This window comes from Vipera berus (genome assembly GCF_964194415.1).
Source record: "Vipera berus genome assembly, chromosome: Z".
NCBI classification, from domain to species: Eukaryota; Metazoa; Chordata; class Lepidosauria; order Squamata; family Viperidae; genus Vipera; species Vipera berus.
The window spans coordinates 19047784-19072236 of NC_138205.1; the positions used below are offsets into that span (position 1 = coordinate 19047784).

Here is a 24453-nt window from a genome sequence, read left to right on the forward strand (position 1 = left end):
AAACTCAATTTCATTGAGGGCCGCGTCAGCATTGCGGTTGCCCTCAAGGGGCCGGGTGGGTATGGCCAGGGTGGGCGTGGCCTACTGGGTGGGTGTGGCTAGAGTGCGTATGGCCTACTGGGTGGGCGTGGCCAGCTCTACATCGTTCGCATCAAGGGTGCCTATGGGGGCCTGGGCAGGAGTGGGACAGATCTGAGGGTCTCTGGCAGAAGGAGGGTCTCTGGGCCAAGGCCAAGGCAGTGGGGGCCGTTCCCTTACTGTTTCCAGGATGGCTTCGCGGGCCACATGAAACCACTTCACGGGCCGGATCTGGCCCCCGGGCCTTGTGTTTGACGTGTCTGCTTTAAAGGGCAAGTGGCTGTTGTTTTGATTTTGGTCTTCAGTGTTGATTTTACTTCGCAAATGGCGACCTCATGACTTGGGACCCAGCAACAGTCATAAATATGAACCAGTTGCCAAGTATCTGAATTTTCATCACATGATCATGGGGATGCTGTAAAGGTCACAAGTGTGAAAAACGGTCACGTCACTTTTTCCACTGCTGTTCTAACCTTGAATGGTCACTAAATGGTCTGTTTTAAGTCGAGGATTAGCTATATGTTTTATTTGAAGCATTCCTGACTGGTGCTTGACAGGTCCCACTTAAGATCCTTACAAGCAGAGTTTAGCACCAGGCTTGGGGCGAGGAGGAGCAAGGTCTTCCATCACAAAGAGAAATGGCAGAAGTGGGGGGGTGTGCAGATCTGCCAAAACCCCAAGGGAGCAAGACCCAAAAGGAAGTACAGGTAGTCCTCAACTTACAACCACAAGTGAGCCCCCAAATTTCTGTTGCTAAGAGAAATATTTGTTACGACCCCTCTTGATGCCGTTGTTAAATGAATTGCTGCACTTGTTAAATTAGTACGGTACTACAGTGGCTAAGCGAATTTGGCTTCCCCATTGACAATCCTTTTGTGAGGAGGTCACAAAAGCTGATCGTGTGATCCTGGGACACTGCAACCGTCATCAATGTGAGTCAGTTGCCAATCATCCAAATCTTGATCACATGACCATGGGGATGCCGCAACGGTCATAAGTGTGAAAAATGGTCATGTCGGGGATTTTTTTTTCAATGCCGTTGTAATTTTTAACGGCCACTATATGAACTACCTATGACCCTATGGACAACTAGGAATGTTGTCCATAGGGTCGCGATGGGTCGGACACGACTTCGCAGCTAACAACAACAACAATATGAACTATTGTAATTTGAGGAATACCTGTACTTTTCATGATATCCTTACTGAGCAAGAATTATTTGGAAGACCTGCCTATATGTTGCCTAGACCTCCGTTGTTGACGGGGTCCTTTTTTTATTCTTCCTTCAGGCATTCAGTTTGTAATTTTTAGGTTTTTATGATATTTATTGCAATATTTTTTAACATTTGTATTTATTATTATTTTTATTTGTAAATAAGCCAGAGTCCCGTATGTATAAGGAGTGGTGTATGTAAGAGATGACTAGGCAGAGCCTGAATGCAGGATCAAATGTGTCATCCTTGCGCAGCCACAAGAGACCTAAGTCCATCACCACCCCGTGAATTCTGTTAACTCTTACCTAGCGCCCCGATTTGCCCGTTAGTAGATCAGATTTTTGCATATGTATAGCATGCAATAAACTTTTAGTGCTTTGAACTCAACTCCTGTTCCTAGTTACTTGTGCCTAACAGGTTATATAAAAATCTGATGAATGGAATGGAATGGAATGGAATGGAATGGAATGGAATGGAATGGAATAGAATAGAATAGAATAGAATAGAATAGAATAGAATAGAATAGAATAGAATAGAATAGAATAGAATAGAATAGAATAGAATAGAATAGAATAGAATAGAATACAGTAGAATAGAATAGAATAGAATAGAATAGAATAGAATAGAATAGAATCGTGGAATGGAAGGGAAGGGAAGGGAAGGGAAGGGAAGGGAAGGGAAGAGAAGAGAAGAGAAGAGAAGAGAAGAGAAGAGAAGAGAAGAGAAGAGAAGAGAAGAGAAGAGAAGAGAAGAGAAGAGAAGAGAAGAGAAGAGAAGAGAAGAGAAGAGAAGAGCCTTTATTGGGCAAGTGTGATTGGATACACAAGGAATTTGTCTCTGGTCCATAAGCTCTCAGTATACATACAAGCAACAGAATCATAAATCATAAGATGCAATCATAATTCATAAGATACAACCAACAAAGTGATACTCATAAGATGCCAACAGAAGCAGGTAATAGGAAAGATGAGAAGGGTAATAGTAATACAGTCCTACTACACGGTTAGATATCCTTAGGCATGAAACAGTGCTGTGGGAGTTAAGTGTTCGGCAGAGTGACGACATGGGGGAAAAAAACTCTTTGTGTCTAGTTGTTTTGGCATGCAATGCCCTATAGTGGCCTCCTGAGAGGAGAAGTTGAAAGTTTTTGTCCAGGATGCGATATGGATAGATAGATAGATAGATAGATAGATAGATAGATAGATAGATAGATAGATAGATAGATAGACAGACAGACAGATAGACAGACAATAAATAAAATCACTGTTTTTATATGTTCATTTTTCATTGTTGCGTGCCACCCAGAGTCACTTTGGGTAAGATGAGTAGCTATATAAATTTGATAAATAAATAAATAAAATTGAGGTTTGGAAAACTATTTCCTTGGTCTACTTTGCATAAACAGTGCTTCCCTTGCAACCTCTGGGTCCTTCAGGATAGACTAACACTGGTATTAATATCTCTCTACCTACTCTTCCTTCATTTTAAGTTGAATTATTTTTATAGTTTTTTATGTTTTAATAATTATTACAATAATAATAATAATAAGTTGGAAGGGACCTTGGAGGACATCTAGTCCAACCCCCTGCTCAGGCAGGAAACCCTATACCATTTCAGGCAAATGGCTGACCAGTCTCTTCTTAAAAACCTCCAGTGTTGGAGCATTCACCGCTTCTGGTTAGTTGTTCTAACAGGAAGTTTCTCCTTAGTTCTAGGTTGCTTCTCTCCTTGATTAGTTTCCATCCGTTGCTTCTTGTCCTGCCTTCAGGTGCTTTGGAGAATAGCTTGACTCCCTCTTCTTACAATAATGATAGTCTAATATTTCTTCATAAACTTTTTAGATTTGTTGTGCACCCCGTAGAGTAAATTTTGTGGGATGGGTGGCTATGTAAATTTGATAAGCAAACAAACAGGAAAGAAATGGAAGCAATTTATGCATGCAAACTGCCTATTCCCTTGAGTGGTCTTTTAATCAGGCAGGGATATTGTAGCATGCTGGATCAGGTACTGATCTTGATTGCATCATTTAGGATTAAATATTCATCTGGAAGTCAATCTAAATCTCATCACTGGGAGGGGAAAATTCTAGTGTAATCAAGAGCAGACTACTAACATTTTCTGTACGAATAGTGAACAGCCATCACGGAACAGCCCATGTGCCACACAAGTAATCATGTCTCATAAACAGTCATGATAACAAAGAAGCTGGGTGTTGGGTTATGTAGTCTTAGCGTGTTAATCCTACTCAAATGTATAGGATGTTGAGATTTAGCTGTGGACTTTAGAGTAGACCACCATACCCAAAAGCACACCTGGGAAAAGAAAAAAGAAAAGAAAAGGTGAAAAAAAAGGAAAGGAAAGGAAAGGAAAGGAAAGGAAAGGAAAGGAAAGGAAAGGAAAGGAAAGGAAAGGAAAGGAAAGGAAAGGAAAGGAAAGGAAAGGAAAAGAGCTGAGTTATCTAACTACATCTGCACCCAACTGTTTCCAAATACGAGGGCCACACAGATAAATTTTATGTTTATTATTTTTAAGGATGCTAACCTCATACTTACAGATCAGGTGGGCCAATATCTCCACCGAGTTATACAACTGCGCAAAACTTTTAATTCGATGCTGCATATTGTTTTGTTGCCCTATTATTTTTTCCCTTTCCCAATAACAATTTGTTGTGTTAAACTATTTCTCTGTTTTACTGTGCTTTTTTTTATTGTAAAGGCTGGTTGAAGACTGAGCTGAGCAAAAAGCATTATTTAGGGAACAATTAGATATATTAAGGAGTCACCAAGGTTTATTTATTTCTGAACCACCCATCTCTCTCAAAGAGGGGTAATGTAATCAATAAATAAAACAAAGTATGAATATTAAAATTAAATTAGTTTTTTTTTAAAAAAAAATCAATTATAGACTAATGACAATTAAACATCAAAAGGGCAAAAGTCCTAACTAAGATGGCCATTTGAATTGAGGCCATTGAACTATGGTGCTGGAGAAGACTCCTGCGAGTCCCTTGGACTGCAAGGCTTTCAAACCGGTCAGTCCTAGAGGAGATCAACCCTGACTGCTCTTTAGAAGGCCAGATCCTGAAGCTAAAACTCAAAAACTTTGGCCACCTAATGAGAAGGAAGGACTCACTGGAGAAGAGCCTAATGCTGGGAAAGGTTGAGGGCAAGAGAAGAAGGGGACGACAGAGAATGAGGTGGCTGGATGGAGTCACTGAAGCAGTAGGCGTGAGCCTAAATGGACTCCAGAAGATGGTAGAGGACAGGAAGGCCTGGAGGAACGTTGTCCATGGGGTCGCGATGGGTCGGACACGACTTTGCAACTAACAACAACAACAAAAATGGACATTTAACATTGGTTACTGCGACGTGGAGGTGGCTCACTTGGGACTAGTCAGTCCCATAACTGAGTGGTCCTCTGTGCCCTGCACTCAAGGCTGCAGAGCCAAGTTTTTACCCATTGCTAAAGGCCAAGAGATCGGGGGCTTTCTTCCCCTGTGGGGGCAGGATGCTCCACAATGTGAGGGCAGTGGCAGGGATGGGCTGATGAGATGGGATGAAGCCGGTGCTGTCAGTAATCTGACCCTATGCCACGTAGGGCTTTATAGGTGATGACCAACGCCTTGCGTTGGACCCAGAAGCAAACTGGTACCCACTGCAAATCCAGAGCAAGGATGTTATATATGTGCCCTTTTTCAGGCACCCAGTAGGGCTCGTGCCGACACACTCTGCACCAGTTGAAGGTTCCAGATGCTTTTCAGAGGTAGCCCCATGTAGCGTGTGTTGCAATAGTCCAGCTGGCAGATGAATCCAAGGCATGAGTGAGCGAGTGACCGAGTGCAGTGCCTCACTGTCCGGGAAAGGGTATAGTCAGCACACAACATGGAATTGGGCAAAAGCCCTCCTGGCTATGGCTGCCATCTGTTCATCGAGCAGGAGCCAAGAGTCTAAGACAGACATGTCAAACACAAGGCCCGGGGGCCAGATCCGGCCCGCGAAGTGGTTTCATGCGGCCCGCGAAGCCATCCTGGAAACAGTGAGGGAACGGCCCCCACTGCCTTGGCCCTGGCCCAGAGACCCTCCTCCTGCCAGAGACCCTCAGATCTGTCCCACTCCTGCCCAGGCCCCCATAGGCACCCTTGATGCGAACGATGTAGAGCTGGCCACGCCCACCCAGTAGGCCATACGCACTCTGGCCATGTCCACCCAGTAGGCCACACCCACCCTGGCCACACCCACCCGGCCCCTTGAGGGCAACCGCAATGCTGATGTGGCCCTCAATGAAATTGAGTTTGACACCCCTGGTCTAAGAGGACTCCCTAGTTATGCACCAAAGATGATAAACTCCTGGTTACAGAGGAGCCCCCCACCAACTAGGTTACGTTGGATTTTTCTATGGCCTCTGAAAATAAAGCTGTTATTATAAGAAGGAGCCATCTTCCAGTCAGGGGTGGAATTGCAGCCCAGGCTCCTCCTTTCCTAAGGCGAAGCTAGAAGGACAAGCCAGTGCACTACAGATGAAAACAAAGATTCATTTCTCTGAGTCTATCATTCTGCCGCTGAAAATGGGCAAACTAGTCTTTGCTCGGGGCCTCCGGGCAAGATCTTGGTCTGTCACCCACTTGTCTTTTATCAGCTTGTCCTCCGAGTACTCGCCAGGACATTAACTGCCAAACACAAGGCGCTCAATTTGGTATTAAATCCTCTTCTACATCTTTCTGTGGTTTGGTTTTCTTTCCTTCTGCTGGCCAATTGATCGGGTCTTACCCAACGTCTATTAAGATAAAAGTAAAGGTTCCCCCGCACATGCGTGCTAGTCGTTTCCGACTCTAGGGGCCGGTGCTCATCTCCGTTTCAAAGCCAAAGAACCAGCGCTTGTCCGAGGACGTCTCCGTGGTCATGTGGCCGGCATGACTAGACGCCAAAGGTGCACGGAACGCTGTTAGCTTCCCACCGTAGTGGTCCCTATTTTTCTACTTGCATTTTTACGTGCTTTCAAACTGCTAGGTTGGCAGAAGCTGGGACGGGTAACAGGCGCTCACTCTGCTACGCGGCACTCGGGATTCGACCCGCCAAACTGCCGACCTTCTGATCGACAAGCTCAGCGTCCTAACCCACTGAGCCACCGCGTCCCTAACGTCTATTAAGAGCATGCAAAGATTTAGCAAGCTTCTCCTCTGTGATACATTGCAGTTTCAGATTCTTCCCCCCCCAAAAAAAAGAAAAGAAATGCAGTTGCCCCAATTTTTTTTAAAGAAATTACCAATTTGCTTTATGTTATGGCTAAAGCTATCTGGTATTTGGAGGATCTCTTCAGTGGTGTTTCCCCCCCCCCCTTTAGCAGAAAATTCAGAAAGGGGAAAACAGTGCCACTGTACAGAAAAATACTTCAGCTGAACCACTCATGTGAAATTATTCAACTTTGCAGAACAAATCAAAGGCATGGAAAAATATTTGCTCTGGTGGTGCCGACTGAGACCGTCTGGAGTCTGGACAAACGGGCCAGGGTCAGGATATTAGAGCCATGGGAGTCTAACTTAAACCTAATTCTGTTCTGGCTTGTGCCAGTCTCACTTAGAGACCATCTACATTCAGAATATCTGTCTATGTTTTGCACATCCTTTGTTAGGCAGCAAAATCTTACTGCTCCTTCTCCACTAACAACTTGCTGCCACAAGTGTCCACAGCAAAGCCTTGAGGATGCCAAAAGGACATGTGTACCATGAGGTTATTGCACAAATGACACTAGTGTGTACTTGAGTCACGATGTCGGATACAAATACCTAAAAGCCATGCACCTGCATGATGCTTATATCATAATTTGCCCCCCAACTCCCATCAGTTACTTAGAACTCTTTCTATAGTCATCCCTCCGTTGCTGTGCCAAATTGATGGGATTGCAATAAGGAGGACAGGATGCATATAACTTCAGTGAAAGCTAGGGGTTGCTATGAAGTTGCTCTAAGTAACTCTTAAGTAGTGGAGAAGCCACCTTAGTAACATCACTCTGTGCTGCCAACTTGACAACTTGGTGAGAGGCTACATTAATTTTGCAAATTTCCCAGTGGCTAGAAATTGACTGGCAAATTCCTTCAGGGCACTAATACAGACTGAATCAATTAAGACTTTATCAGACTTCAACCGTCCCATGGGAAGGAAAGTGAGAGGCAGAGATGAGATGCCTAGAAAAGCATAGCATGCAATTTATTTCTCGCTGGATTGTGGATTCAGTCCTTCGCTCTTTTGGACTCCCATCTTCTCCAATCTCCTTCACCCATCCCTCAACCCCCTGCTATAACCCCGAGACATCTGATTTGCTTACCTTCATCAGTACCGACTCGGAAAGCTTTTCCCGGTTCACTATCTTAATGGCAACTTTCTGCCCTGTGATGCAGTGTACGCCCAGCTTCACCAGACCTACGGAAAGAAGAAAGGCACTAGAGTTCTACCGTAATGCAACGTACCAAAGCTTTGTGAAATCAATTCATTGCATTCTCTGCAATAGCCGCTTCCTTCAAATGTGCCTGTTTAATAGCAAATGCTTGGTAGGCTTCAGAGATGAGGAACTTCAGGCAGATAAAAGATGCACTGGCAAGAGAAAGGATGGAGCAGAAGAAGGCTGTGGATGAATTAGTTCAGGGGGTCTCCGACCTTGGCAACTTTAAAACTTGTAGACTTCAACGGCCAAATTTCCTCAGCCCGCCAACCTGGCTGAAGAATTCTGGGAGTTGAAGTCCATAGGTCGTAAAAGTTGGCAAGGATGGAGACCCCCTAAATTAGAGCTGCCAATTACAGGTAGTCCTCAACTTACAACAGTTCATTTAGAATGGCACTAAAAAAGTGACTTATGACCGTTTTTCACACTTGCAACTCTTTCAACATCCCTGTGGTCATGTGATCAAAATTCAGATTCTTGGCAACTGACTCATATTTATAACGGTTGCAGTGTCCCAGGGTCACTGGATCTCCTTTTGCAACCTTCTGACAAGCAAAGTCAACGGGGAAGCCAGATTCACTTGAGAATGGTGTTATTAACTTAACAACTGCAGTGATTCACTTAATCAGTTTGGCCAGAAAGGTCGTAAAACAGGGCAAAATTTACTTAAAAACTATCTCACAGTGACAGAAACTTTCAGCTCAATTGTGGTCGTAAGTCAAGTACTATCTGTAGTCGTCTTCCTTTTTTTCTTCTCTGTCAAGTTAGTATGCATTGGATTGATTTCTATGATTGAAATAAACCTTGGGTATCTACATTTGGGACGTGGTGGCTCAGTGGGTTAGGATGCTGAGCTTGTCAATCAGATGGTCCGCAGTTTGGCGGGTCAAATCCCGAGTGCCGCATAACAGAGTGAGCGCCTGTTACTCGTCCCAGCTTCTGCCAACCTAGCAGTTCGAAAGCACGTAAAAATGCAAGTAGGAAAATAGGGACCACTACGGTGGGAAGGTAACAGCGTTCCGTGTGCCTTTGGCGTCTAGTCATACCGGCCACATGACTACGGAGACATCCTCGGACAAGCACTGGCTCTTCGGCTTTGAAATGGAGATGAGCACCGGCCCCTAGAGTTGGAAACGACTAGCACGCATGTGCGGGGGAACCTTTACCTTTACCTTTATCTACATTTATTGATTCTTACAACTTCCCTCAAAAACCCACGAATGGTCCCAGAGCATGTGCAAAATTGAAAAAAACGGCCACCAGGTGTTCTTGGGTCATTGCTCTGAAATTTGATAACTCTAACTAAATCCTGCATTTTATGTAACGCCCCTTCAAAGCTACGTAAGTTTAGCACCGGACAGAGAGCTTTGAGACAGAGAAATAACTTTTGCTCTCTGGAAGAGAAGGAAACAAAAGCAGAGTTAACTGGGAAGTTAGAGGGATAATGGAAAAGATACAAGAATGGTGGAGGGACCTCTTCTCAAAACTGCTATTTCGCCAGGGTTCCTCTCTTCGTGCCTATTCTACCTGTAAATTAAGCATCTACGAAAGATACTATAAATAGCAATAACGCTATATTTACAAAGCAAATCCATGCGTGTGTTCCATGGAAAAAGTTTCTGTGTGTATTTCCAAGCATAAATGCTTCATTGCCATCTCATCCAGGGGCCGTTAAACCCATGTAGTACTCCATGGCAAATGAGGAAGCCCTTCACAATACTACTATTAGCTTGCAAGGAAAATGCTCATACTCTGGAATTAATCCAGAGTGTAGAGACACTTAGAGGTAGGACACTTCCAATTCCCACTGAAATACAGGAGCGTTTTTCATTATTAGCCTTTTTTTTTCTACGTTCCCCACTTCTGTGCAGAAGATGCAGAATTGGAACTGCAACTTTCTCTGTCTTGAGCTATCCACATGGTAAGGATGACCATTACGTGTTAAAGGACATTCCCTGCTATTTGCATCTCATCCTGGCACAAGCATGCCTTGGTAACAACTTCTGCTTTGTCGCCATGATCTCATCTCCAGTTCGTCTCAGTTGATGTGATGTAAAAGTACTTCCCACTCCCCACTTATTCCAACATTGTCCAAGATGAGTATTACGGTATGTTAAATCTCTTAGGCCAGTAGTTTTCACTGGCTAGGGAATTCTGGGAGTTGAAGTCCTCAACATTTTAAAGTTGCCAAGTTTGAAAAATATTGTGTTAGGTTTTATAACCCTTTAAAGGTAGTCCTTGACTTACGACCACAACCGAGTCCCAAATTTCTGTTGCTGAACGAGACTTGTTAAGGGAACTTTGGCCCATTTTACGATCTTTCTTGCCACAGTTGTTAAGTGAATCACTGCAGTTGTTAAGCTAGCAGCACAGCTATTAAGGGAATCTGGCTTCCCCCTTGACTTTGCTTGCCGGAAGGTCGTAAAAGGTGATCACATAACTCTGGGAGACCGCAACCGTCATAAATATGAGTCAATTGGCAAGTGTCTGAATTCTGATCACGTGATCATGAGGATGTTCCCACAGTGTCAAAAACTGGTCACAAGTCACTTTTTTCAGAGTCATTGTAACTTCAAATGATCGCTAAATGAATTGTTGTAACTCAAGGACTTCTCTGGAGAGAAGTCAGATAATTGTCAGCGGCTGGGAAGAGAGAGAACAGAGGGGGTAACAACATCAGTACAGTTTGCTGCCAACTCAAGGATGGATGGAGAGCACTTGAACTCAAAAATACGTAAGGAAAGGCTCAGAGACTCAAGGTATTGAACCTGCAAGAATAGTGATTAAATCTATGGAAAGACATTTACATAGAAAGCTGTCTTCATGTTTATCAGCTTGCTCTTAAGAGCTCTATAAAAGGAGAAATATGTATTGATGTTTACATGTTATGATAATGGCACCGAGCTATTGTCCTTACATTTGGCAGCTTGGTGCTTTATATCTCTAGTAGAGATAAAAGAAGCGATTAAAAATGAAAAACCTTGTCCATTTAAAAAAAAGTTGCAGCAGAATTATAAAGGTGGGAAAAACAACAACCAGGTCCTAAACTCCACTTCAGTTATGTTTCTTTCCTCTTTGAAGTAACTCAATTCCTGTGGTTGAAATCTACTTATGCAAATTACAAAGTAGGAAGGAGAATAATGCAGCTTTTTACTTTATGTGTGGATTTCATCTCCCAGAATTTTTAGGTACAACCAACGTCTTAGAGCTGGAGACTGCACATCTGAAGAACCAGTAAAATGGGGGAGGTTGGTGAAGAATAAGCACAAAAAACAAACATACTAAACATTTTATCTCATTTTCACGACACCCTCTGTGATAATAACAGAAATACCAGTAGTCCTTGACTTACGACCACAATTGAGCCCAACATTTCTGTTGCTAAGTGAGACAGTTGTTAAGTGACTTTTGCCCCATTTTATGACTTTCTTGCCACAGTCGTTCAGTAAATCATTGCAGTTGTTAAGTTACCAACAGGGTTGTTTAGTGAATCTGGCTTCCCCATTGACTTTACTTGTCAGAAGGTCTGAAAAGGTGATCACATGACCCGGGACACTGCCACCATCATAAATATGAGTCAGTTGCCAAACATCTGAATTTTGATCACTTGATCATGGGGATGGTGCAACAGTTGTAAGTGTGAAAAAGGTCATAAGTACTTTTTTTCCAATTTCATTGTAACTCCAAGTGGTCACTAAATGAACTGTTGTAAGTCAAGGACTACCTGTAATTACAAAGATTACCATGCATATAATGGCACAAATGTTTAATTTAATCAACTGCATGAGGTATTGACAATAAGTCACTATTACTCCCTTACCATAAAGAAAATTGTGAAATAAAAAACTTGTGGAAAACCTCCCCAGTCCCCTATTTTATACATGTATTTCTCTGTTTTTGACAAGAGTCTTCAGTATAGGCCAGGGGTCTTCAAACCTGGCCCTTTTATGACTTGTGGATTTCAACTCCTAGAATTCCTTAGCCAGCGTGTCTGGCTGAGGGATTCTGGGAGTTGAGGTCCACAAGTCATAAAAGGGCCACGTTTGAAGACTCCTGATCTAGGATCACTTACCGTCCCAGAGAAAAGCTATCTAAGTAGTTATTAAGAGCACCAACTTGATGGTATATCATCCATCCATTTATTCAGCCATCCATTTATTCATCCAGCCATCCAACTTTAAAAGGAACATAGTGTGAGGGTCTACCAGTGGATGTTAATATAGCTGCTATTTATGACAGGTATGTGAAGCCTCCAGATCCAAAAGACTTTTGGAAACACCTGGTGGGGAATTCTGGGAATTGAAGTCCACAAGTCATAAAAAGGGCCAGGTTTGAAAACCCCTGGTATAGGCAATAATGATCTGACATGGATAGAGAAATTTCTATCTATAGCATGATGGTAGCCATAGATCCTTCAGACATTAAATGAAGTTGCAGGACCAGAGTAGCAAAAACAAAAATGTGAATATCCTGACTGAGAATAGAAATTTAAAATCCAAGTTCTACTCAATAGCATAATCTCTATGTCTGGGTTTGTGCTTCTTTTGATGAGCAGGAGGATTTCCAACATTCTTACTTGTATTTAAAGCTGGCCACAGCACGATGGCAGTTAGAGATAAGTGCCTTAACATTCACAAAAGAGAGATGAAATGCTGTCACATTTCTTACGTTCTGGAAGGTTATGAATGGATCTTCGATCGATTTAAATTCCCTGCCTCTTTCTTCTCTTTTCAAGGAATGCAATGCTGTAAACACTTAAAGGCTAAAGACATCAAACGTATTCTATGAATTAAAGGCAGTTGTTTCCTGAAATTACCATAAATCAAACCAAATTCTCTAGCTTTAAAATATAACGAAACCGGCTTCAGATATAATGTCAAAATCATATTATAAAATTGGACTGGATCTAACCTACAAACCCTCAACTATCCCTAACCTAGTTGCTATTGTGCTTTTGTATTTAGGTATCAACTCTGCAAATAAACCCACCAGCTATTAGTCCACAATATTTTGAGCAAATCCATAAAAATAGTAAATATATAAGTGAGATAGATTCCATTTCTCTCCACCCTTTACCTAAGGAAATCAAGGTGGTATATATGATTCTACTCTTTTCTTCCCATCATTTTTCCTCACAACAATCCTGTGAGTTAGATTAGGCTGAGAGTAACCATGTCTGTCAGAAAATCATCCCATGGACTTAAAGGCTGAGTGGAGATTTTAAAGCCAAAATTGCTCCTAGGATATTTTTTTTAAAAACAACAACACACAACTAAATGGATGACAATGAATTTTATAGAGCCTTCCACTAAAAAATATTTGACTCAAATTTTAAACTAATAAAGAAGGGGAGGTTCGCTGCATTTAACCAAGGATGATGCTGTCATGGAATCCTTTTCGGCCATATTCTCTTATCTTGTAGAAGAAAACATGACATTTGGGGACAAGGAATGGATAATTCATGTCTCCAGTCCAGGACATAACTAGCAGTTAGCAATAATCTGCCACTAGCTGCATGTTTAGCCAATGTACTAAGGGAGACAGGAATCAACAATTTGTATAGGCTGTATTCACGGCTACACAACATGAATACAGCCGCAAAGAAAAAGCTTGTTGTTTCTTTTTATTTTGTATTGGTATGTTCTGTTCAAGAATGAATTTGATTGCCTTGGGAGGTGATGATGACACTCTTAGGTCGGGGTATTTGAAAGACTGGATAGCCATCTGTTGGTACACATTCCTACATACGGTAAGGGCTTGGACTGGATCAGTGTTCCCTAACCATGAAAAATTCAGATATGTTGACTTCCAACTCCCAGGATTCTCAGCAATAGCCATTCTGGCTAGGGAATTCTGGGTACTGGATGTCACTCCTCAAGAAGTTACCAAGGTTGGGAAATTTTGAACTATATTATCTCCAACTCTTATGTTATGATTCTATAATTCTGAGTCACTGAAAATGCTTCACTGAACTACACTTTACCAAGTTAGTTTTATTGCCCAAGTTGGAATACCCCACAAGGAGCCACACAGCATTGGATGAATTACGCCATGCAATCCATCCCTTTACTCAGGGTGGGGACCCAAATTAAAGGCTTGTTGATAGGTGAACGATTAGCCTCTTCTTAAATACATCCAGGAAAGAGACCCACAAATCTCTTTATCATCGATTCCTCTGTCAAACTATGTTTACTGTTAGGGACATTTTCCTAATGGTTTATAGAATTTACCTTGGTGAAATTCAGGGCCATTGTTCTGCACTGAATTCTGGAACAAGAGAAAACAGATCTTGACTTTGAACAGTGTTACCTTATTTTGCCTTAATCATGTTTTCGGTTTTTCCTGAACGAAAGGTAAAGGTAAAGGTTCCCCCGCACATGTGTGCTAGTCGTTTCTGACTCTAGGGGCCGGTGCTCATCTCCGTTTCAAAGCCGAAGAGCCAGCGCTTGTCCGAGGACGTCTCCGTGGTCATGTGGCCGGCATGACTAGATGCCAAAGGTGCACGGAACACTGTTGCCTTCCCACCGTAGTGGTCCCTATTTTTCTACTTGCATTTTTACCTGCTTTCGAACTGCTAGGTTGGCAGAAGCTGGGACGAGTAACAGGCGCTCACTCTGTTACGCGGCACTCGGGATTCAACCCGCTAAACTGCCGACCATCTGATCAACAAGCTCAGCGTCCTAACCCACTGAGCCACCGCATCCCCCTTTCCTGAACTAACCATCCCTATTTTTGCTACTGTGTTTAGCTACCATATCCACTGTAGAGTTTACAGATTGCAAAATACAGGCCAACAGAGTACTCTAGCAGAAACAAAATCATGGCTGTTGACCCAAAAGAACTTGGGTTCCCAACCTGGAAAGTAACTCAACCCATCACGCAAAATCATGTACACATATATATTTTTGCAGTCTACAAATAAAGCCGGAGAGAAATATTAATTAAGTCAGACCAGACATTTTCAGTTTATTGGCTCTGCTCCTTTCTGGATCTCTGCCAGAGGTCTTGTGGTTAAAACTTGATGTTTGTGATACAGCCATTTGGAGCATGAACATATGCATGCACCATTTACATAGGCTGCATTCACACAGCATGCTAAACTAAAATGTGGTTAGCTGATTTATCGGTTCAGTGTGAATATTGCCACTGTAGAGGGCCTTGGGATTAGGCCGGAGAGGGAGTACTTCTTACTTCTCTCTCTGTTGCTCCTTTTTGTGCAGAATTAGCCCACAGACCTAGCTTGTCCCTCAACGCACTGGCATCAATAGTTAAGTGCTCAGATTGCATTTTTCCTAGGTCATCACAGATCTTCCCTTCCAGGCTGTTTTGTGCATCAAGTCCAGATTTGCAAACTATGCATTCACTCCCTGGCATCCTAAAGCTCAGAGGCCTTGGATACATCCGCTATGAGTATGTGTTGGCAGGGACCCAGATCCTTCTGGAATGGAGTCAGTGCAAATCCCTGTAGCAGAATTAGACAGTCCAGCAGACTCTAGATATTTGAACTAAAATTTCCCTTCCCTTCATCTTGGTGGATGGAGCTGATGGGAGTTGGTCCAAAACAAAAGTAGGACACTTGCTTGTCCGCACCTGCCCTGGTTAAAAGTCTTCTTAACAGATTCTCTCCTCCCAAATTGGAAAAGGAGGGAATGTTAGGGAGCAGAAGAAAATCCCTTAGTCTCTTCAAATCTTTTTGGCAGATAAACAACTGAGATAACTCCAACTTCGCAAAACTTACAGAAGACAACCTGATACTGTCTACCTTTTGGGGACCTTTTAGTCACACTAATGGGCCACAATACTTAAATGGCACTAGGTTGGTTATTCCTTGTCAGAACTGAGTGTTTCTTCAGATCTATACCAATAATTCCCAACCACGTATCCCCCCATACGTGTCCAACTTTAATTTCCATAATCCCCGGCCATTACTGATGTCAAAGCCTCTCTGAAAGGGAAATTGGAAATACCTTGATTGCCCAACCAGATTTCTTTTTACCATGACATGTAGCGTCTTGCGATGACAGCATTTACACCCATGCATTCCATTTTTAAGTATGTTTTACTTATGTTGATATTGCTTTCTCTTTTTCTTCAACTGTTAAAAAAGATCTGCTAGCTACACACAGGGCCATCAAAAAGAATTTCTCGCTAGATCTTTTAACTGTGGTTTTGATAACAATACCGACAAAAATAAATTATCTGCTAAAGGCTGCAATTTAATTATGCCCCCAATGTCTATGGAGATTCTCAGTCATCCAGGTCATAGTAAATCCCAAAGATGCTTTTTCACGAGGCAACTGGACTGTTTTCCTTTGAAGACGTTTTGCTTCTCATCCAAGAAGCTTCTGAGCTGAAGAAGCTTCTTGGATGAGAAGTGAATTGTCTTCAAAGAAAAAATAAGAAAGTCCAGTTGCCTTGTAAAAAAGCATCTTTGGGATATGCCCACAATACATGCTCACACTTACTGGGAAAAGGACAAGTGAAAATCTTAATTTGAGCTGAAGACGTCATTTAATACCTAACACAGTTTCATACATTGACTTCTGAAACTCTGAAGATATATTCCTCTTTACGGCTTTGTTTACCAACATAATGAAAAGAAAAACAATCTCATCTTAAAAATAAATTAATATAGCTTGTCAAAAAGGCAACTAGAAAACATTCCAGGAATAAGTTGTTTTTTGGTGGCAAAACTGGACCAGTTGACGGACACTGAATTTTATAGCAAGCCCATAAAATCAACTTTTTTCAATATTAGCTAAATGACCTTGATGTTCAAGTTCACATCACTGGGATATAAAGAAATGGGAAGGGTGGATTTCCACATTCACTATTTTTTTCAATCTCTTAATACATACTGCCTAGAGTACCCCATGGTTGAGATAGGCGGCAAATAAAGTTAACAAATAAATAAACAGATAGACAAACAGACAGACAATTGTCTAACATAACTTGTATATGAGAAAAGAAGATAGGCAATCATTAAGGATGTTTTAATTTGTGTTTCTGTGCTGAACAGGGGATTGCACTCAAAATGTCCTAAATAGCCCCTTCCAGTTGTATGATTTTATGATTCTTAGTGTAAAACATCTATATATCATACCAGTGCTATCCAATTAGTTAGATCGGCTCTCAGACTGTGATGGTGCTGTCTAAAATAAACAGCCTTAATAAATCACAGGAAGGCTAAAAGAAGGGCAACCAACACTTAATCAAGAGCAAAGTTTTTCTCAATCTTAGCAACTTTAAGGTATGTGAACATCAATTCCCAGAATTCCCCAGCCAGCAGAGCAAGTTTATTTATTTACTGTTTATTTTATTTAAGAGAATTTGTATGGCCACCCACTTACCCTCAGTGACTCTTGGAGGCTTACAAAAAATAAAAACCCAATATACAAATGGTAAAAACAGTACCCTCTCCACACCATCCACCAAGTTTGAGAAGTATTGATCTAGAGCAGGGCTTTTCAACCTTTTCACCCATTGTACCACTTTTAGGATATGGCAACATCCGAGTACCACCAGTCGCCTAGCAAGGTGTCAAAAACTTGATGACCAAAAAAAAAAAAAGGAAAAAAGTGATGAAGTACAGGTAGTCCTCGACTTACAACAGTTCGCTTAGTGACTGTTCGAAGTTACAATGGCACTGAAAAAAGTGCCCCCCAAGCCACAGCCGAGCAAGACACCTGCCTGCCTGCCTGGCGGCGCTCTTCCTCCTGTCCGAGGTTTTCATTGTTGTGAGCATTTCTGTTGAGGATTGGCAGCGGGGGTGGGGTGGGGAAGGTGTTTGGTTTTTATTCCCCCCATCTGCTGGCTGGTTACAGCAGGTTTTGGTCACTTCACATGATCCTGGGACACTGTGACCATCATAAATATGAATCAGTTGCCAAGCATCTGAATGTAAATCACAAGACCCTGGAGATGCTGTAACATTCCAGCTGATTGGCGCTTCTTCTGGGCTCAGCAGAAACGCCAGGATCAGCGCCGAGCTCCAGCTGGAGCCTGGAGCTGATCCTGGTGCTTCCGCTGAGCCCTGACAGCCCTGCAGCTCCAGCTGTCTCTCCCTCAGGCTTGTGTGGTGCTGCTATTCCCCTCCCCCGCTACCACTTTTCTAGGATGGTCACGTACCATCTGCCAGGTGCCAATGTAGCACAGGTGGTACCCGTACCACTGGTTGAAAAGCCCTAGAGTAACAGAGTAACAAAATAACAGCGTTGGAAGGGACCTTGAAGATCTTCTAATCCAACCCCTTGCTCAGGCAGGAAACCCTGCACTATTTCAGACAAATGGTTGTCTAATCTCTTCTTCAAAACCTCCAGTGTTGGAGTACCGACAATTTCTGGAGACAGGTTCCACTGATTAAATGTTCTAACTGTCAGGAAATTACTCCTTAGTTCTAGGTTGTTTCTCTCCTTGATTAGTTTCCATCCATTTCTTCTTGTCCTGTCTTCAGGTGCTTTGGAGAACAGGTTGGCCCCCCTCTTCTTTATGGCAGCCCCTCAGATATTGGAACACTGCTATTGTGTCACCCCAGTCCTTGTTTTCATTAAATTAGACACACCTAATTCCTGCAACTGTAGGTTTTAGCCTCCAGAATCCTAATCATCTCTATTGCTCTTCTCTGCACTTTTTCTAGAGTCTCAACATCTTTTTTTATATGGCAGTGACCAAAACTGAATGCAATATTCCAAGTGTGATCTTACATTTGCGTACTTTGTTGTCACATGAAATCCAGCAGCCATGCTTTGCAACTTGCCAAGACATTAGTGTCTGCCCTTTCCCCACATCGCACTGGCCCATGGTTGGAAACTTTGCAATATGGAGGGAGAGGGACGTGAGGAACCATTGCAGAATAGTCAGAACAGAAAAACAGATGGTTACACTCAAAAGTAAATTATGGATACTTAAAAAAAAGTTTGCTATTGCAGATGGCAACTGTTAGCCCAAAAATGGATGATCCCAAAAAACTAAGCTGTGAACCATAATAGGATTTTTTTTTCAAAAAAATGCTTGAATAAAGCAGTATCAATCCACTTCCCCCCCCCCAAAAAAAAGCTATATGTAACTTGAGTTTAAATTGAGGTAGGGATTAATTTTTAATGTTTGCCAATGATCCTATTGCCTTTGAAGGCACTGGTCAGTGTCAAATATCAGGATAAAGGAATTTTTGTGTGTGCTAAATATTGCTTTGGTGCCTTTTGCTATCTTCATAAGTAAACACATTAGAACAGCCTTCCTTCCATCTGGTCCCTTCTATATAAATTTTGGATTATAGTTCCCAGATCTCCCAGGCATTGGTATGTGGGGAAGTTACGGTTGGGAGGTGAGGCTGGATTAAATATTTATCTTTTTATTAGGATATGTGGTCCTCGTTGGCCTTGCATATTTGCAGTTGACTTTGGATGGGGGGTAGGCTAAAATATTGCAAAATCAAACTAAACAAATACTGTACATGCAAACCAGTTCTCATCAACTATGGTAAAGTGTTTCATCCATCAATGGGTTTCGGCAGAGTTGTGTTTAGAGGATGCTGTTGGATGAGTTTCTGTGTATTTTCTGCAGGGGTAAAAAAATGGCAGACGTCCCTGCCCATAGGTTGTTTTTGCAAAGTCTCATGATCTATGGGTTCATGTTCTGTGGTTATTTAATTTAATTTAATTTAAATTATGGGACTTATATGCCGCCCTATCTCCCGAAGGACTCAGGGCGGCTAACAACAATAAAAACAACAATAAAACAATAAATACAAATATTAAAAGAAATTAAATTTTACAAAGCCCCACTAAAAACCAGTAAAAATTAAAAACATAATTAAAACTCCCAACGTCAGTCCAGGTTGGCCAGTAGGAAAAGGTATGTCTTTAGGTTGCGACGAAAGGAACAGAGATCCGGGGCCATCCGAAGTTCTCGGGGGAGCTGATTCCAAAGGGCAGGCGCCCCGACAGAGAAGGCCCTCCCCCTGGGGGTCACCAGCCGACATTGTCTGGCCGATGGCACCCTAAGGAGACCCTCTCTGTGTGAGCGCACAGAGTGATGGGAAGTCGTTCCTGGCAGCAGACGGTCCTGCAAATATCCCGGGCCTAAGCCATGTAGGGCTTTATAAGTAAGAACCAGCACCTTGAACCTCACCCGGAGGGCAACCGGCAACCAATGCAGCTCACGCAGGAGGGGTGTAATATGGGAGTATCGTGATGCTCTCATCACAACCTGCACGGCCGCATTCTGCACCAGCTGAAGCCTCCGGGCTAGGCTGCAGCAGAGCCCCCACAAATAATGAGGGCCACCTATACCATTAATGAAACTTGAAAAGAGAGGAAAGGGGGTCAAGATCCCATTAACGTAGTTTTCAATATTTAATCAATTTAAACAAGCTCAACTTTGTAACTCTCTTATCTTTCTTGCTGAGGATCCCTTTGCAAATTCTGATGCATGGTTCCGAATTGCTTTTTTTCTTTTTATTGTTTGTTACAGAACCGTGCTAATTAAAAGAGATGTTAGCTGTTTGGTTCAAAGACCCTAGAAAAACCTATTTATCTTTCAATATATTATTACTCGTCCCAGCTTCTGCCAACCTAGCAGTTCGAAAGCACGTAAAAATGCAAGTAGAAAAATAGGGACCACTCCGGTGGGAAGGTAACAGCGTTCCGTGCGCCTTTGGCGTCTAGTCATGCCGGCCACATGACCATGGAGACGTCCTCGGACAAGCGCTGGCTCTTCGGCTTTGAAACGGAGATGAGCACCGGCCCCTAGACTCAGAAACGACTAGCACGCATGTGCGGGGGAACCTTTACCTTTACCTTATATTATTAATAGATTAATATATATCTGGATTATTATTTTTTTAATCTGCATAGCTGTACTTGCTTAGGCGGAAAGCCCCTGCTGCTGCCACCATCCCCAAACTACCAGGACTAGTCCTGGACCCCTAAGAACTGCAGAGCTGCAGTGGCCCCTGCTCTCCCAGCAATGCAGCATTAGCAGTAACCATGTTTGCATGCATCCAGCTTGCCACTGGAGTATTGGATGAGAGATGAAGGATCCCATACAGACCAGTTTCTGCATTGGTGTTATCTAGGCTGGAAGTCAAGACTGGAGAGGACAACACTTCTTTCCTTGCAAGTTCTCAGAATGCTGGCAGTTATCAAGCACCAAGGGAGTTCCAAACTATTACTATTATTGTTTTGATTTTATTGCTAGGGTTTTATTTATTTATTTATGGTGTCAATCTCCCTGTTGAGAGTACTAGGAGGAGGAAGGAGTATTAGGCATATTCACCGCCTTGAGTTAGTTATAAAAGCAAAAACAAAAGTGGGATATAGCACTTAGCACCAGCACTTAGACTTATATACCGCTTTACAGTCCTCTCTAAGCGGTTTACAAAGTTAGCCTATTGCCCCCAACAATCTGGGTCCTCATTTTACCAAACTGGGAAGGATGGAAGGTTGAGTTAACCTTGAGCTGGTGAGGATGGAACTGTCAAACTGCTGGCAGACGGCAGTCAGCAGAAGTAGCCTGCAGTACTACATTCTAGCCACTGCGCTATCACGGCCCTACTGCTCCTTCCTCCTCCTCCTGCTCTCAACAGGAAGACTGACACCACTGCCAAATTTATTGGTGTGGGTGTTTCATAGGAGGAGGGGCTGTTCTGGCGGTGGTATTGAAACCGTCTTTAGGAATCTGAGGGTGGCACGGTGGCTCAGTGATTAAGAAAGCTGGCAGCCCAGGTTTGAGACCTGAGTGTCACGTGACAGGGTAAGCTCCCGTCCTTGGCCCAGCTCCTGTCAACTTAGCAGTTTGAAAGCATGCAAATGCAAGTAGATAAATAAGTACTGAGGGGAACATGACATGGATTTTGTAATTGGTTAACTAACACGGTTATTTTGTATTTTAACTTGACTTGTATTCTCTCTTTTAAAATAATGTTCAGGTTGACTGTAGATTGGAATGTAGGTAAACTTTCATCCAATGGTTGTACGGATTGATTGGATAGCTTTTAACATTCCTAAACTGAAAAGATAAATTTACAGAAGGATGTCCTGGAGATTATCTCCTGATAAGAAAAAGTTTCTTAGTGTCAACTGGCATCTGGTTATCCAACTTCAAACAAGCTTTGTAGTTGATTTACTGTGCAAGGAGGGGTTACTCTTATCTTGTCCAACCAACTTTCCTCTTTCATTTTTCTTTGTTAACTCTAAAAAGGAATGTAAGATAAGATAAGATAAGATAACCTTTATTGTCATTTTTTACTGTGGGCACAACGGCACACATCAAAAATGAAATTTAGTTGCCCGCTCTCAAACTGAAACACATACATGACACATACCTAAACATACTATATACAACATATGTATAGACCCACACACCCCTACATACATGTATAGACCCACCCCTACATATACATAACAAATAAATATTAAATATTGTCCATGTTGAGTATATAACGGAAGGAAGAAACCTGAGAGTTCACAACGTTAATGCTGTATGGAATGAAACTATGGCTGAATCTGGATGTTCTGCTATGGATACCACGAAGCCCCCTCCTCCCAGAAGGTAACAAGGAAAACAGGTCGTGAAGAGGATGTGTAGTGTCCAGATAATCTTGCGGACCCAGCTCAAGCAATGCTTCTGTGCTATGTCCTGGATGGGAGGGAGGGAACTGCCAATGATCTTTTCAGCCATCCTCACCACTCTCTGCACCGCCTTCCTGTCTGAAGCAGTGATGCTTCCAAACCAGACTTGATGCTGTACGACAGGAAGCTCTCAATCGTCCCCCTGTAGAAAGTGGTCAGGACAGGGGAAGGAAGATGAGCTTTTCTCAGGCGATGCAGAAAATGCAGGCGCTGCTGTGCCTGCTTCACCAGTGTCTCACTGTTGAGCGACCAAGCCAGCCTACTCATTAGCTGCACACCCAGGAATGTAAGATGTAATGGAAGATGGATCTCGGGGTTCTCCTTTTCATAGGAAGATCCCACTTTATCAGGGTACCCTAATAAACTGCTTTTAAACAATCTCCCGACTCGGTTGCTTATTGGGAAGTTAAACCGAGGCAGAGCCTAGGGCCAGATTTAGCTATCGGTACCACTTTGGTAACAGTGGTAACAGCGCTCCATGACATCCTGCTGGCCACATGACTGCAGAAACCTCTTCCGCCAGCACTGGCTCAATGGCCTTGAAACGGAGATGAGCACTGCCCCCTATAGTCGGCAACGACTAGTGCAGTAAAAATCCACAGGGGCTTTACTTTTTTTTTAACCTTAGGAATCTAATCATCGGTTATGCCAGGCATCCTTCTCTGAAACAGCAGATGCAGTTCTGGGATTTGCCCTGTCCGAAGAAGTGGGTCTCTTCTCTCTCACGGTTGCATTCTAAATTCTGTTTGCCAGGTGGAGAGATAAGTTTCCAACGCCAACACTAATGAAGTACAATGATTCTGGGAACTTGAGTTTGGGAAATGTTTATCCTGGAAATGAATGCCACTTCCAAAGCAACTTCATTAGAGATGGTAACAAGTTTTAAAAATACTTTAAATTATATCTTATGGAAGTGGGGAGAGGATCGATATCTTGTTGGAGAGCAACTGCAATGTTAATTTGGCTCTGCTAAATTATACGTACGTTTGTATTTGTACAGGAAATTTTTCTCAGAATTTTTCAAACCAAACCAAATGAAAAGAAAAAGCAAACAGACACTTGAAATTTGTACTTTCTTGTCTTAGTCCTGCAGTGTAAGAAATAAAAGCCAAGAGCTTCCCTACGACGCCTTAGCATTCATGTCCATGCATTTATATGGAAAATATTTTTTTCATTGTTTGATAACATCTGTTAGTTTTACTTCCTGTATCATTACAGACTTATTATTGTTTGGATTTTTGTTAACCAAGATGGGTTGGCTTTGCCCAGAGGTTTAATTTCTAGGGGAACTTGAGAAAATTTAACAACTTCTGATACGTAATTTATCAAAAGATAAGAAGCCATAATATGGATTCTAGTAAACGACTTTTATTTATTATAATCAAATATCTTGTGCTGTTTCTCCCTCCAACTTTACATAAAGGGCTAGAAGCAGTTGTCTTGGGATGGGAAATATAGTTTCCATCTGTTTTTTTGTTTTGGTAACAGTCTGGAGTGTTAATACTGTAGTTTACTTTTGACCATGTGAGAACTAACTTTCGCTGACTTTATCAAATGACTTTCACTTAACAGATGGAATTGATCCCATATACATAGAATGAAGGCTATTGCTAAGCACATTGATTTGTGCTTAGATTGTAAGCCACCCTGAGTCTTCGGAGAAGGGCGGGATATAAATGGGATTAAAAACAAACAAAAAACAAAATGTACCACCATTTTCTGGATTTATCCTCTCAGCATATTTTGATAGAGTCCTTAACACACTCTAAAAACCGAAGTTAGGTATCTGTAGGCTTTCCATCACTGAATCTAGCCTATATTTAGTAATATAGTGGCCTCTAATATCAACCACAAACGAACTGAAGCACTTGGCTCAAACGTTTGTAAGGATTTTATACAACTTCCTTCTGTGCAACTTCCATTGGCCTTAATAAAGATCCTTTCCCTGCAGAAGCTGATGGAATTAAGCAGGCTTGGACTTAGTACTTGGATGGGAAATTACAGGGAATATCAGGGATATAAACTATACTTGGAAGTAAAAAACAACCATAACAAAAAATCAGTGATAAACCCATCCCCATAACAAGGGCTGTCTT

General features: G+C 42.3%; 1 protein-coding gene across 2 annotated transcripts in view; it reads right to left on the reverse strand.

Annotated features, from left to right (window-relative positions):
• LOC308677516 (serine/threonine-protein kinase BRSK2-like) overlaps nt 1–24453 on the reverse strand; it is a gene marked incomplete at its 5' end in the record, with an annotated part of 73419 nt that overhangs the window by 43393 nt on the left and 5573 nt on the right. For both annotated transcript variants that reach the window (XM_081343985.1, XM_081343986.1), the window contains one exon: nt 7614–7708. In XM_081343985.1, the coding sequence (XP_081200111.1) occupies nt 7614–7708 (95 nt within the window). The remainder of the gene's footprint in view (nt 1–7613; nt 7709–24453) is intronic.